The 14,673-nt window shown below is 39.6% G+C and overlaps 1 protein-coding gene across 2 annotated transcripts in view; it reads right to left on the reverse strand.

The window, feature by feature from the left end:
- The window catches only part of LOC126191523 (murinoglobulin-1-like), a 272,234-nt gene that overhangs the window by 161,001 nt on the left and 96,560 nt on the right, over positions 1-14,673 (reverse strand). For both annotated transcript variants that reach the window (XM_049932422.1, XM_049932423.1), the window contains one exon: positions 12,058-12,246. In XM_049932422.1, coding sequence (XP_049788379.1) covers positions 12,058-12,246 — 189 coding nt within the window. The remainder of the gene's footprint in view (positions 1-12,057; positions 12,247-14,673) is intronic.

A 14,673-nucleotide genomic window follows, 5' to 3' on the forward strand; every position in this document is an offset into this window, starting at 1 on the left:
AACTACTTAACCACATACAAATAACATCTAAAGTAGCACTTCATTTCAGAAGTACAACCCCTAAAGAAATTGTAAAAACCATAAAATTACTCAAAAACTCAGATTCCTGTGGATACGATGGCATATCAAGTAGGATTTTAAAATCATGTGCAGACTTAATCAGTTATATATTGTGCTATTTGTGTAACCAATCTATGGAAACTGGTGTGTTCCCAGATAGATTAAAACATGCAGTAGTGATGCCAATCCACAAAAGTGGAGCAAGGGATGAAATATCCAACTATTGGCCCATCTCCCTGCTGCCAGTATTCTCAAAGGTATTTGAGAGAATAGTGTATGATAGGATTTATAGTCACACTACACAAAATGGCTTACTGGCTCCTACACAGTTTGGCTTTCGTAAGGGCTCCTCCACAGACAGAGCTATATTTAACCTAACAGATGCAATTTTGCAGTGAACAAAATTATTAAAGGTATCCAATGGGGATATTTTGTGACCTAGCCAAGGCATTTGATTGTGTAGATCACAACACACTCTTAAAAAAAGCTTCCACATTATGGCATTAAAGACAAATCTTTGACTTGGTTAGAATCATACTTACAGAACAGGAAGCAAAGGGTTGTCTTAAGGGGGTCAGGAACAGCATTAACATCAGACTGGGGAAATATAAAGTATGTAGTCCCACAGGGCTCAATTCTTGGGCCATTAATTTTCCTGATCTACATTAATGATCTACCAATCCCAATTAACAACACAGCAAAAATAGTAATGTTTACCGACGATACAAGTATCCTCGTAAAAGGACCCAACTCCAGAATGCAGGATACAGCCATGACAGTCTCTACTCAAGTACACAAACAGTTCACTGTGAATAGCCTAACCTTAAATATTTCAAAAACCAATATGATACAGTTTCTGACAAAAAATAAAAAAATAAAGCTCCAGAAATACATATTAACAATCACAAAATTAATGAAACCACACATACAAAATCCCTAGGTATCCAGATAGACAGTCACCTAAGATGGAAAGAACAAATTGATCAGCTGGTCAAGAAACTTAGCTCATCGTGCTTTGCACTAAGAGCTCTCCATCAGTTAGTAGACAGAGAAATAATGTTGTTGTCATATTTTGCATATTTCCATTCTGTTCTCTCCTATGGCATAATCTTCTGGGGAAATGCCGCAGGTGTTGAAAAAGTCTTCAGAATAAAAAAACGAGCAGTGAGGCTAATATGTGGGGTCCCTAATGGGACATCTTACAGAGGTCTCTTCAAATCTCTCAGGATACTTTCCATCACAGGTCAGTATATATACTCACTGATGTTATTTGTAGCCAACAACAGGGAACTGTTTCAGAAAAATTGTGACATCCACAACCATGACACAAGACAGGTGAAAAATTTTCAAGGCTCTGCAACTCTCACTAAAGTATATAGGGGAGTTACTGAGTCAGGTATTAAGGTCTTCAATAAGCTCCCCATCAATATAAAAAAGGAAATAAATAATGTGCAGGTTTTCAAAAGGAAACTAAAATTATTCCTCATCGAACAAACTTTCTAAAAAATGAGTGAATACTTAGAGTTATGATGTACAAGAGTGGTGGAAGCTGCCTAAGAAAAGCACTCCCTTAAAGATAAAGTGTGATGCTGTTACTTGTAATTTAACTGAAATTGTGGCGATAAAATGTAAATTTATCTGTCTCATTACGAGAAAATTTGAACTCCCATGTATCCCACTCTCTTGAGCATTCACTTAAACCTCTTCCTAAGAAATGCAGTTAAAACTTGTATTCATTTAAACCATGACCATGAAGAAAATTTACTTCCTTATATATGTCATTACATAAAAATATGCAGTCACTTATTCTACTATTTTAAACAATCCCTTAAACTGTTTTTGGCATAATGCAGGCTTTAATACTGCATGCAAGTAATTGTTCTTGTAAAATAAACCAATGTCGGTGCAATGTGATGTATAAATGTTAATGTACTACTGTAATTGCATCAATTGACTTGTCCTATATTACTTGTACACTGGCTGTATAATATGTAATCAACAGGACCAAGTAAATAAATAAAATAAATAAATAATAAAATAAATGGGCATAAAATTAGTTCCACATGACTTCTTCAGGAAGTGAACCATGAGTGTGAGTATTGATTGTTGTATCAAAGAAAAATCACTCGAGAAAACTGTCAAATTACAAGAAGACAGAATGGTTGGACAGTACTTGTCTTCAGCTGAAACCTCAGGACTTGTGCAACCTACCTTTGGTGAGGAAGAAGGAAGTGAAATATTATACTACATAGGTAAGCACTACAAAAAAATGAAATAGAAGAAACAGAAAACAATAAACACATGATGGAAGGGGATGGAGCAAAATAGAAGAAACATAAAAAAATTATAGTATACACTATAGAGATGATGAGAAATAATGCAAAATACCAATAGATAAGGAGGAGAAATTTGCCTTTAACATGTTCTTCCAGAGGACAGTAAAAAGAAAATGTACTTGGCAAAGGATGACATGGTACTGGCTATACTTTATCAAAGAAAAAGGGAATTGTATAGGATATGATGGCCCTAAACCATGTTACAATTTCAAGTGATGACAAGCTCTTGAGATGCAGAGTAAAAATAGACACATAGCTAGAAAGAAACAAAAGCAAGAAAGAAAGAAACTTATGAGGCAGGAAGCTAGAAGTGTAGTTTATGAGAATTAACTAAAAAATAAGAAAGTATGCCAGATTAAATTATGCAGTAAATTCAACATATTATAAATTGATGATTGCACACAGATGAAATGTGAAAAGTATCAGTACTTCCATCAACACTAAAAATTGCTGCAGGTACAAAGAAACAAAAGGAAGTCATCTAACAATGAACCACTTAACTATTAATAGCAGGAAAGAATTCCATTCCATCAGTAATAGCAATGTGATTGAACAGGGTAAATTAAACATAGCTATTCATAAATGTCTTCAGTACAATAAAAATTTGTAACATCTGAAAACAATAAAAGTCTGCAAAAAATTAATCAAAAATTTATTAAACGCACAGAGAACTATGCAAGAAAATGAAGACTTCTTGAATAGTTTGTGCAGTTCAAGACATGAATCAAAACACATAGATTCAATTATGAAAATAATGAAATAGTGCTAGATGATGTGTACAAAACCAACAGAAGTGTGAATAAAGCTTAGGTAACAGGCAGTGACGGTATTTACAAACCTGAATAACTAGTGCAGGCTGCTGCAAGAAGTACAGGAAGAGAGTCACTGAGGTTCTGCAAGGTACCAACAGGGATGTGGAGCCATGCTGACTCTAGTGCTGTGGCCTGCTGTGCTAGGTTTTCTGTTGAGGACCTATGGCAGCAACAGCCTGGTCAAGGTGGGCCCACAGATTCTTGACTGGGTTCCTATATGGGGAGTTTGGTAGCAAGGAGAGTATGGTAAACTAATCCTGGAGTTGTTTGAACCACAAGCATACACTGCAAGATGTGTGACACATTTCATTGTCCTGCTGGTAGATGCCATGATCCTAAGGAAAAATAAACTGCATGTAGCAGTAGACATGGTCCACAAGGATAGATGCACCCAGGGAATGCCATGAAAACATTCCCAAGACCAAACTCTCCCACCAGTGTCTTGGGCCCTTCTAATGATTGTTGCAGGATATTTTCTCCAACATTTCATGATGTACACACCAACAACCATCAGTCTGATGGAGCACAAAACATGATTCATTGTAAAGGCCACCCGTCACCACTCAGTTGCATTCGTTAGCATGGGTGGATGAACCAGGCACCTGGTGCAGTGCCCCATACGCAAGAACATTTGCTGAATGGACATTGGAAGACACTGTTGGTAGCCCCTTTGTTCATGTGGGCAATCAATTGCTCAGCAGTTGCACATCTATTTGTGTGTACATATCTGTGCAGCCACTGTTCTCCTGTCATCAGTGTGCTCCCTGCCGCCGTTGGATAAGCAGCTGCAGCAGCAAGTCGTATACTCCTAGGTCACTCATTTGTTACATAGTTTAATTCTTAATTTCTTTGCGTGTTTTTGGTACTTGCATTGTTTAATTCATAAATTTCGGGCGTATTATAGTATTTGAGAGTTGTAGCATCGCGTTTTAGTACTCGAATAGTGTTAAATCGCGTAGTCTCCTTCCGCCGCCGAGCAGTGTGTCAGCAGTGCACAAGTGGCAGCATTACTGCATTTACTAGGCAATCTTGTATTTTAATAACTGTTTCAATTTTGTGTCATTTTGTTTGCGCTCTCTGTAGATTAGTTCAGACGTTCTTTGCACAACAGTTTTTAGCATGGATACGGACTGCAACTGCTATGTTCGGATGCAGGCTGAGTTGGCATCCCTTCACTCCCAGCTTCAGGCAGTGTTGGCTTTGGTCACACAGCTTGAGGCTGTTGCCAATGGGCATCACTGTGGGGGTCTGGATGGGGGATTGTTGGGGACGGCCAGCTCGTCCCACGCATCCCCCGATCGGACTACGACTGTGGTTGCCCGGGATACTGCCCGCATTGAGGCTGATCCCTCACCTGTGGTAGAGTGGGAGGTCATCTCAAGGTGTGGCAGGGGGCGAAAGACATTCCAGAGGGCTGAACGGAAGGCCTCTCCAGTTTGTCTGACGAACTGGTTTCAGGCTCTGTCTCAGGCTGATACTGATCTTCGGCCTGACATGGCTGCTTGTCCTGTTCCAGAGGTTGCCCCTCAGTCTGCAAGATCTGGGCAGTCGCAGAGGGTGGGCTTACTGGTAATTGGGAGCTCCAACGTCAGGCGCATAATGGGGCCCCTTAGGGATATGGCAGCAAGGGAGGGGAAGAAAACCAAAGTGCACTCCGTGTGCATACCGGGGGGAGTCATTCCAGATGTGGAAAGGGTCCTTCCGGATGCCATGAAGGGTACAGGGTGCACCCATCTGCAGGTGGTCGCTCATGTCGGCACCAATGATGTGTGTCGCTATGGATCGGAGGAAATCCTCTCTGGCTTCCGGCGGCTATCTGATTTGGTGAAGACTGCCAGTCTCGCTAGCGGGATGAAAGCAGAGCTCACCATCTGCAGCATCGTCGACAGGACTGACTGCGGACCTTTGGTACAGAGCCGAGTGGAGGGTCTGAATCAGAGGCTGAGACGGTTCTGCGAACGTGTGGGCTGCAGATTCCTCGACTTGCGCCATAGGGTGGTGGGGTTTCGGGTTCCGCTGGATAGGTCAGGAGTCCACTACACGCAACAAGCGGCTACACGGGTAGCAGGGGTTGTGTGGCGTGGGCTGGGCGGTTTTTTAGGTTAGATGGCCTCGGGCAAGTGCAGAAAGGGCAACAGCCTCAACGGGGGGGGGGGGGGGGGGGGCAAAGTCAGGACATGCGGGGACCAAGCAGCAATCGGTATTGTAATTGTAAAGTACCGGAACTTCAAGCGCTGATAGAAAGCACCGAAGCTGAAATCGTTATAGGTACAGAAAGCTGGCTGAAGCCAGAGATAAATTCTGCCGAAATTTTTACAAAGGCACAGACGGTGTTTAGAAAGGATAGATTGCATGCAACCGGTGGTGGAGTGTTCGTTGCTGTTAGTAGTAGTTTATCCTGTAGTGAAGTAGAAGTGGATGGTTCCTCTGAATTATTATGGGTGGAGGTTACACTCAACAACCGAGCTAGGTTAATAATTGGCTCCTTTTACCGACCCCCCGGCTCAGCAGCATTAGTGGCAGAACAACTGAGAGAAAATTTGGAATACATTTCACATAAATTTTCTCAGCATGTTATGGTCTTAGGTGGAGATTTCAATTTACCATCTATAGACTGGGACACTCAGATGTTTAGGATGGGTGGTAGGGACAGAGCATCGAGTGACATTATCTTGAGTGCACTATCCGAAAATTACCTCGAGCAATTAAACAGAGAACCGACTCGTGGAGATAACATCTTGGACCTACTGATAACAAACAGACCCGAACTTTTCGACTCTGTAAGTGCAGAACAGGGAATCAGTTATCATAAGGCCGTTGCAGCATCCCTGAATATGGAAGTTAATAGGAATATAAAAAAAGGGAGGAAGGTTTATCTGTTTAGCAAGAGTAATAGAAGGCAGATTTCAGACTACCTAACAGATCAAAATGAAAATTTCTGTTCCGACACTGACAATGTTGAGTGTTTATGGAAAAAGTTCAAGGCAATTGTAAAATGCGTTTTAGACAGGTACGTGCTGAGTAAAACTGTGAGGGACGGGAAAAACCCACCGTGGTACAACAACAAAGTTAGGAAACTACTGCGAAAGCAAAGAGAGCTTCACTCCAAGTTTAAACGCAGCCAAAACCTCTCAGACAAACAGAAGCTAAACGATGTCAAAGTTAGCGTAAGGAGGGCTATGCGTGAAGCGTTCAGTGAATTCGAAAGTAAAATACTAGGTACCGACTTGACAGAAAATCCTAGGAAGTTCTGGTCTTACGTTAAATCAGTAAGTGGCTCGAAACATCATGTCCAGACACTCCGGGATGATGATGGCATTGAAACAGAGGATGACAAGCGTAAAGCTGAAATACTAAACACCTTTTTCCAAAGCTGTTCCACAGAGGAAGACCGCACTGCAGTTCCTTCTCTAAATCCTCGCACCAACGAAAAAATGGCTGACATCGAAATAAGTGTCCAAGGAATAGAAAAGCAACTGGAATCACTCAACAGAGGAAAGTCCACTGGACCTGACGGGATACCAATTCGATTCTACACAGAGTACGCGAAAGAACTTGCCCCCCTTCTAACAGCCGTGTACCGCAAGTCTCTAGAGGAACGGAAGGTTCCAAATGATTGGAAAAGAGCGCAGGTAGTCCCAGTCTTCAAGAAGGGTCGTCGAGCAGATGCGCAGAACTATAGACCTATATCTCTGACGTCGATCTGTTGTAGAATTTTAGAACATGTGTTTTGCTCGAGTATCATGTCGTTTTTGGAAACTCAGAATCTACTATGTAGGAATCAACATGGATTCCGGAAACAGCGATCGTGTGAGACCCAACTTGCTTTATTTGTTCATGAGACCCAGAAAATATTAGATACAGGCTCCCAGGTAGATGCTATTTTTCTTGACTTCCGGAAGGCGTTCGATACAGTTCCGCACTGTCGCCTGATAAACAAAGTAAGAGCCTAAGGAATATCAGACCAGCTGTGTGGCTGGATTGAAGAGTTTTTAGCAAACAGAACACAGCATGTTGTTATCAATGGAGAGACGTCTACAGACATTAAAGTAACCTCTGGCGTGCCACAGGGGAGTGTTATGGGACCATTGCTTTTCACAATATATATAAATGACCTAGTAGATAGTGTCGGAAGTTCCATGCGGCTTTTCGTGGATGATGCTGTAGTATACAGAGAAGTTACAGCATTAGAAAATTGTAGCGAAATGCAGGAAGATCTGCAGCGGATAGGCACTTGGTGCAGGGAGTGGCAACTGACCCTTAACATAGACAAATGTAATGTATTGCGAATACATAGAAAGAAGGATCCTTTATTGTATGATTATATGATAGCGGAACAAACACTGGTAGCAGTTACTTCTGTAAAATATCTGGGAGTATGCGTGCGGAACGATTTGAAGTGGAATGATCATATAAAATTAATTGTTGGTAAGGCGGGTACCAGGTTAAGATTCATTGGGAGAGTCCTTAGAAAATGTAGTCCATCAACAAAGGAGGTGGCTTACAAAACACTCGTTCGACCTATACTTGAGTATTGCTCATCAGTGTGGGATCCGTACCAGATCGGGTTGACGGAGGAGATAGAGAAGATCCAAAGAAGAGCGGCGCGTTTCGTCACAGGGTTATTTGGTAACCGTGATAGCGTTACGGAGATGTTTAACAAACTCAAGTGGCAGACTCTGCAAGAGAGGTGCTCTGCATCGCAGTGTAGCTTGCTCGCCAGGTTTCGAGAGGGTGCGTTTCTGGATGAGGTATCGAATATATTGCTTCCCCCTACTTACACCTCCCGAGGAGATCACGAATGTAAAATTAGAGAGATTAGAGCGCGCACAGAGGCTTTCAGACAGTCGTTCTTCCCGCGAACCATACGCGACTGGAACAGGAAAGGGAGGTAATGACAGTGGCACGTAAAGTGCCCTCCGCCACACACCGTTGGGTGGCTTGCGGAGTATAAATGTAGATGTAGATGTAGATCTCCGTCATCTATGTCCCATGGTGCACCACAGGCAGAGATTAGGCCATTTCCACAAACTACAAGCTACACTACAAGGAGTCTGTAGTCAGATATTTTTCTTGCAGATAAAGGAAAAGGGCATAAAATGGTTTACTGAGAGAAGTGCTTAATCCCTAGGCTGAGACACTACAGTTTTTCAGGAAAACACTGAAAGTGAGTTACTGAAGGCTTAAATTAAGTGGTCATGTGACCCTCCAACCTCATGTAAGTCATAGATGTGAAGTAGTGTGTACACACAGGTTGGTTGTATCAGTACAGAAAGATGGAGTGACATGAAGGTAGGACATAAAGACAGGAAGAGCTACTCTGTTTGGTAGTGCCCATGTTCACATCATGAATGAAGTTGTCCATTGTATGTATGAGGTAAGCCTCGCAGCCATGTAACATGGTATAAGAAGAATGGTTATAAAAATATACTAACCAACACAACCAAACATGTGAGTCACACTGTCATAATAACAACTGGTTTCAAACTGAGCAGGAGTAGGTGTTATCAGTGCAACCAGCCTGTGAGTGAACATTGTGAAGAAACTGCTTATACTGGACATTTTTAGTCAGGTATCTCATAAAAAGGGCATTGCTACCTGTGTAGTTAAACTTCACATGTTCAGTGGTCCAAGCAATTGACTGCAGATGACTGAAGGCATTTTAGGTGCTCCAACGAGTTGCAGTTTCCTGCTTTTTGAATGCTGAAAGGCATCAACAGTACTGATGACCCCTGAGGCATTTAATGCAATATTTTTAAGGTGTTTTACATACCATGACTTGCACCCACTCATTCAGGTTATGATAAACATGAACTGGGTTGTTTATTTCAGCATTGATGCTGACAATGTTTCCCTTCATTTTAGAAATTCATGATGGGTATGCTGCAGACACTCCCATGTTTCAAGATGACAACAGCCATGTTCAGCAGGCTGTAAGGCTGCACACATACAGTTCTGGTATGACAAACACTCAGGTATCCTATCATGCCTCAACTGGCCAGCTAAACCACCCAGTGTTAAGCCTGTGTAAAATTTCCGGGATGGTAGCTTGTGGGATCTAATCATCAATGAGTGGCTTCAGCTGAAGACAGTATAACTGAAGAAACTTACAGCCTCTCTTTCTCACTGAACTGTGGCCATTGTGAAGGCCAGAGGCCATGTTAAGTATGGTATTAGCTTCATGTCTACTGGGGAAGGTGACTAATTTTTGGTATAGTTTGGTTAATAATAGTTCCCTCAATGCATCTCTACATTGTTTGCTAAGCAGCCTTCAGTTTTTGAATTGTTGTGGTCATGTCGCACTACTGTAAATTGAAACTGCTAATTGGCTACACACTGATTGCAAACTTTCAGCTAACAAAGCATTGGAAACTTAGTTCCGAAAACTCTTTCTAGTTTACCAAGTGCACTCCTGGCTCATTTTTCACTACTGTTTATTTCTTTTTGTAGCCATCTGTGCATTGTCTTCAACTGCCCTAAATAAAAAAATATCTTCAGTTGATTCTATGACTTCATTGTTGATTGGTACAGTTCTCTTTTCATCGTTTTGATTATACATTATTTTAGTTATAATGTAATTGCGATTTCAATGTCTACTTCCAAACTTGCTTTATTATGTTCTTCAGACCTATTCCATTAATACATATACCTTTTACATTTTCACCATTTAAGAATTTGGTAACTTCCTCTAGGGAGGCTGAGAATAGATTTGGTGCTATGGAATTTCCTTGTCTGACACCTTTTTCAATTTGTGACACTCCTGTGTCCTGTTTTACTTTCTATATATTTATTTTCTGTATAATAATGAAAGTTACATCAGTGTCATATTTTTCATCAGCAAATCTAAGTTTTTCAAAATTGTGATTATCAGACAAAGTGTTATTCATACTCATAGCTAAATTTGGGACTTTTTTATGACTCACAAGTTGTCCATTGTGCACTATTCATGTCTATAGCTAGCTTCTTTCTTTTGCACGATTAAAATAAAATCTTTCCTTTTGTGCAGATTGTGACAGTTTTATTGAATAATTTATACATGCCGGTAACTGAAATGAGACTTATACATGTGTAGTTGTTTATATCTTGTGTGTATGCTTTGTTGTGATGTACGTGATCCGGACACATTACTGTGATAACAGTCTAACAATGTCAACATGCAGTAACCACTCAGACAGCAGGTGGCAGCACAAGCAGTGAAGGATGTATAAAGCATGCAGGAAACAGTGCAATGATTGTCATAGCACAGAAATGGAGCAATTTATCTTACACCCAAAACGGTAAGACCATTGACTTTTGGGTCAAGGGTGGAAGCATTTCTGAAATGGCTGAGATTGTGAACTGTTTTGAATGCCACCATGATTAAAGTGCACTGTGCTTGGCAAAATAGTGTTATCCAACATTGGCAACAACCACTACTTCACATCTATGACTTACATGAGGTTGGAGGGTCACATGACCACTTAATTTAAGCCTTCAGTAACTCACTTTCAGTGTTTTCCTGAAAAACTGTAGTGTCTCAGCCTAGGGATTAAACACTTCTCTCAGTAAACCATTTTATGCCCTTTTCCTTTATCTGCAAGAAAAATATCTGACTACAGACTCCTTGTAGTGTAGCTTGTAGTTTGTGGAAATGGCCTAATCTCTGCCTTCACCTCCATTCATCTTATTTTTAATATCAAACTATGTAATGCAACCTCCAACAGCCCCATAAGTACTAACTAATCTGGTGGATCTTTCTCAGATTTCCAATGTGCTCTATTTATGCTCTTCATCAGAGCAGTGACATTACTAATCACTCAAAATATTTCTAGGCAATCTTTCTGGCTTTTGTTGCACAGTTTCCTGTACTGAAACCAGCTATTGTTGGTATGGGTCCCATACAGAACTGCTATACTCTAGATGAGGTCCTACCAAGGAACAACATAACTCTTGTTTTACCTTCTTTGAAGAGCCACTAGAGATTATCTTTACTTGGAAGAAGACTGTTTGCCTTGCAAATTTGAAGATACCAATGCTATTTGCTATCAAATGTTATGCCTAGATACTTAAAATTAGTTGACATTGAGAGTATTCTTGCCACTAACTTATACTTAAATGCTGTCTTGGATTTTGTGTAGCAGAATTTGACAGTCTGGCCCTTCCTTACTTTGGTGTTCATTCAGGTTGTGTTTAACACCTGCTTTATCAATGTAGGGTCATCCTAGAGAGCTTCATAATATGGTTGTATAGCAAAATTAGGCAATTACAATATTATTCCTTCATCAGATGAGAGACTAACTGCACATTCATACATGTGAAACTCACACGTGCATGGCCACAGTCAACAGATAAATTGTATAATGAGAGTTGTGCAGGTGTGAACATGTGTGTGTGTGTGTGTGTGTGTGTGTGTGTGTGTGTGTGTGTGTGTGTGTGTGGGTGTGTGGGTGGGTGTGTGGGTGAGAGAGAGAGAGAGAGAGAGAGAGAGAGAGAGAGAGAGAGAGAGAGAGAGAGACAGACAGACAGACAGACAGACAGACAGACAGAGAGAGAGAGAGACAGAGATCTGATAAAGGACTTTGTCTGAGAGCTGGTATTTTCCAATAGTCTACTTTTACATATGCCTTTCTACCCCTCGGCACCTACTCTAGGTAGTGAGTGGCAATGTATCCAAATCGTATCATTATTCCATTCCAAATTTTCCATTGTTTCAACTATAATATGATAGTGATTCACCCTGGGCTCAAATTAAAGTAAAAATAAGTTACTCAAATAAATGAAAATAAAGTTAAAAGGTCTGCAAACAATTTCAGTGTTAAGATATTAATGGTAATACTAATTTTGATGTTAAACTATAACAAAAATTTTACCACAAATGAAAGAAGAACAATATTCTGGTGCTGTGGAGGAACAACAAAGTCCACAAAACCATCAGAATCTGATGTGAAATTCTTACACGCAACAAGAGCTCGGTTCCACTCTCCCGCTGCTTGTACCTTCAGGCACACTTGAATTTCTTGGCCTGAAGCTGGTAAGTCATTCGGTTGTGCCACTTTGATCTGTTTAAAAAAGAAACTCCTTGTAGTAATTTTTACAAATGAATGACATTTAATTAAATGCAAAGTACACTGTAGTTTTAAAACACAATAAACTGTCTAAAGCACACAAACATTCAAAAACTATTGCTAGCATAAGCATAACAAATCAAAAAGCTTAGAAAATTATTGCTTTCATCTAGTAATTTCCTTATAACTATCAACTGCCACATTTAGATGTGCACAACATTTGTCCATTATCACTTGTTATATTGTGTTCTTATCTTTTTCCACAGCTTTCTGCACTTGTCTATTTCTCTGTGGCCTTCTATGATTCACAAAGACAATTATTGTTTCATTGATTAATGCATAATGCACTTCAAACACTGTGGGTTTATTTCAGCTTCTAATGAGTAAGTGCATTCTCTTACATAGCTTTTGCTTATTTCTCTGTCTGTTATGAAAACATTCTTATATAATTACTTTTTTACATCAATTTAAAATTACTTACTTACTATAAATATTTGTAACATCACTTCCAGTATTTTTACTTGTATATCAGAAATTAACACAGAAACACCTTACTTTTCTATTATGAGTGACTCTCACAGAAAAAGGGTTATACATGTGAAAAACAACAACCTACTGGAAAGATTTTCCTCACTGCCAATTCAGGACCATATGTCTTTATCAGTTTTTGTGAATTGTAAATCGCAGCTGTAACCATTCCTCATGGATAAACTACTGTATTACCATACTCTAACCTATTACTAAGAACTTTACTGCCTGTGCATCTATATTCCCTTAGCATTTTGTGATGTGTGGAGGAGAGTACTTCTGGTACCAATGTCATTTACCACATTTCGTATTTTACTGATATCACTGAAGTTGGAAAAGTGGAAATTTCCTATGAAGAAATTCAAATATTTTGGTCACTACATTACTGAAGAAGGAATTTTGTCTCACGAATGGAAATTTGAAACCATCACAAAAGTAAAATTCTACACAGACCTAACTTTACCATTCTGTATCATGACAGGAAGCAGTGACAATGAGATGGGTGTGTTTTAATTACATGACCAGTAAACTGAACACCATTTTATTCCATGGAAGCACCAGCAACCCAAACACAGTGCCCAAATAACATTCAGCAGGAACCAATCATGCACACAAAGAGCTGCACCAATAACAAACACACACACACAAAATTAAAAACAACCTGACTCTCAGAGACTACCAATGAGAGTGAACTTGAAGACAGTAGAGGTGAATGTGAGAAGAAGCTTAAGCCAATGTATTTGAAGGGGATAAAATTTGAAAATGAGTTAAGAAGCATTTGCATTGATACCAGAAGAAATCGAAATCATAACCGAAACTGCATACTATTAAACATATGATTGGGAAAAAGGCAGAAAAATGTTATGAAGTGTATAACATGTTTAGAAGGATAAGAGTCGACAGTAACATTTGAAAGTTTTATTGGCCAGAGTGCTTCACAGATGTGTTCGTAAAATATGCAGTTTGGACAATGTTGGACACTAAAATTTATTCAGAAAAATCAAGAAAATATTTATTTCTTCAGTATTTCAAGGGGAGTAGAAAGCAACTAGCAACCTGTGACAGATGCCAGAGCTTGAAAGAAAGTAACCAAACATGTAGAGGGCTTACACAAAACATTTTGCCAAAAGAACAGAGGAAGTTTGTTGCTGTAAATTTAAATGTGCCACTAAATAAAGAGGGTATATTGCTCTACATTTGTGATGGTTGATTTGTTTTCCAAATTTATAAAATTATATCCACTCTACAAAGCATCTAACAGAAATATAGTTTTCAAAATCAGATGTGGTAACAAGTAAAGCAATCCTTTCTGATAAAGATACCCAATTTACCTACAAGACTTCAATAACTTTGGTTGAAGATGAAAATATCAGTCATATTCTAATATATCCCTGTCATCCAGCCAGTAATCTTGCAGGAAGATGGTTCAGAAAAATTTGGATGTTATGCAGGATGCACTGTAACAAGCCTCACACAAAACAGATAGAACAAATCAGTAGCTTTGAAAATATTTTAAACAGCCTGAAACATATTTCTACTGATTTTTCTCCTATGGAATTTTATACAATAAAAAAACATCTAACTTGGCAAATGAGTTGATTGAATTTCCAGCCTGTAAGAGCTTAACTCCACAAGAAAGAGAAGAAATTGTAGGAAAAATACTGTGAAACAGTGGAATATCAGAAAACAAAGGCATGATAGGAAGTTGAAAGCAACCCAGTTTGAAGTAAGTAATCCAGTTCTAGTCAAAACAGATGAGTAATCTATATCCTATCTGTGAGGAGTTGAAGAAATTCTTTGATATTTATATTGGGCCCTTCAAAGTCCTTCTAAATCCTCATCCAAAAGCCTACAGACTCATCAATCCAAAATCGGTACAGCATATATTTCCAT

This window comes from Schistocerca cancellata, chromosome 6 (assembly GCF_023864275.1).
Source record: "Schistocerca cancellata isolate TAMUIC-IGC-003103 chromosome 6, iqSchCanc2.1, whole genome shotgun sequence".
Lineage (NCBI taxonomy): Eukaryota > Metazoa > Arthropoda > Insecta > Orthoptera > Acrididae > Schistocerca > Schistocerca cancellata.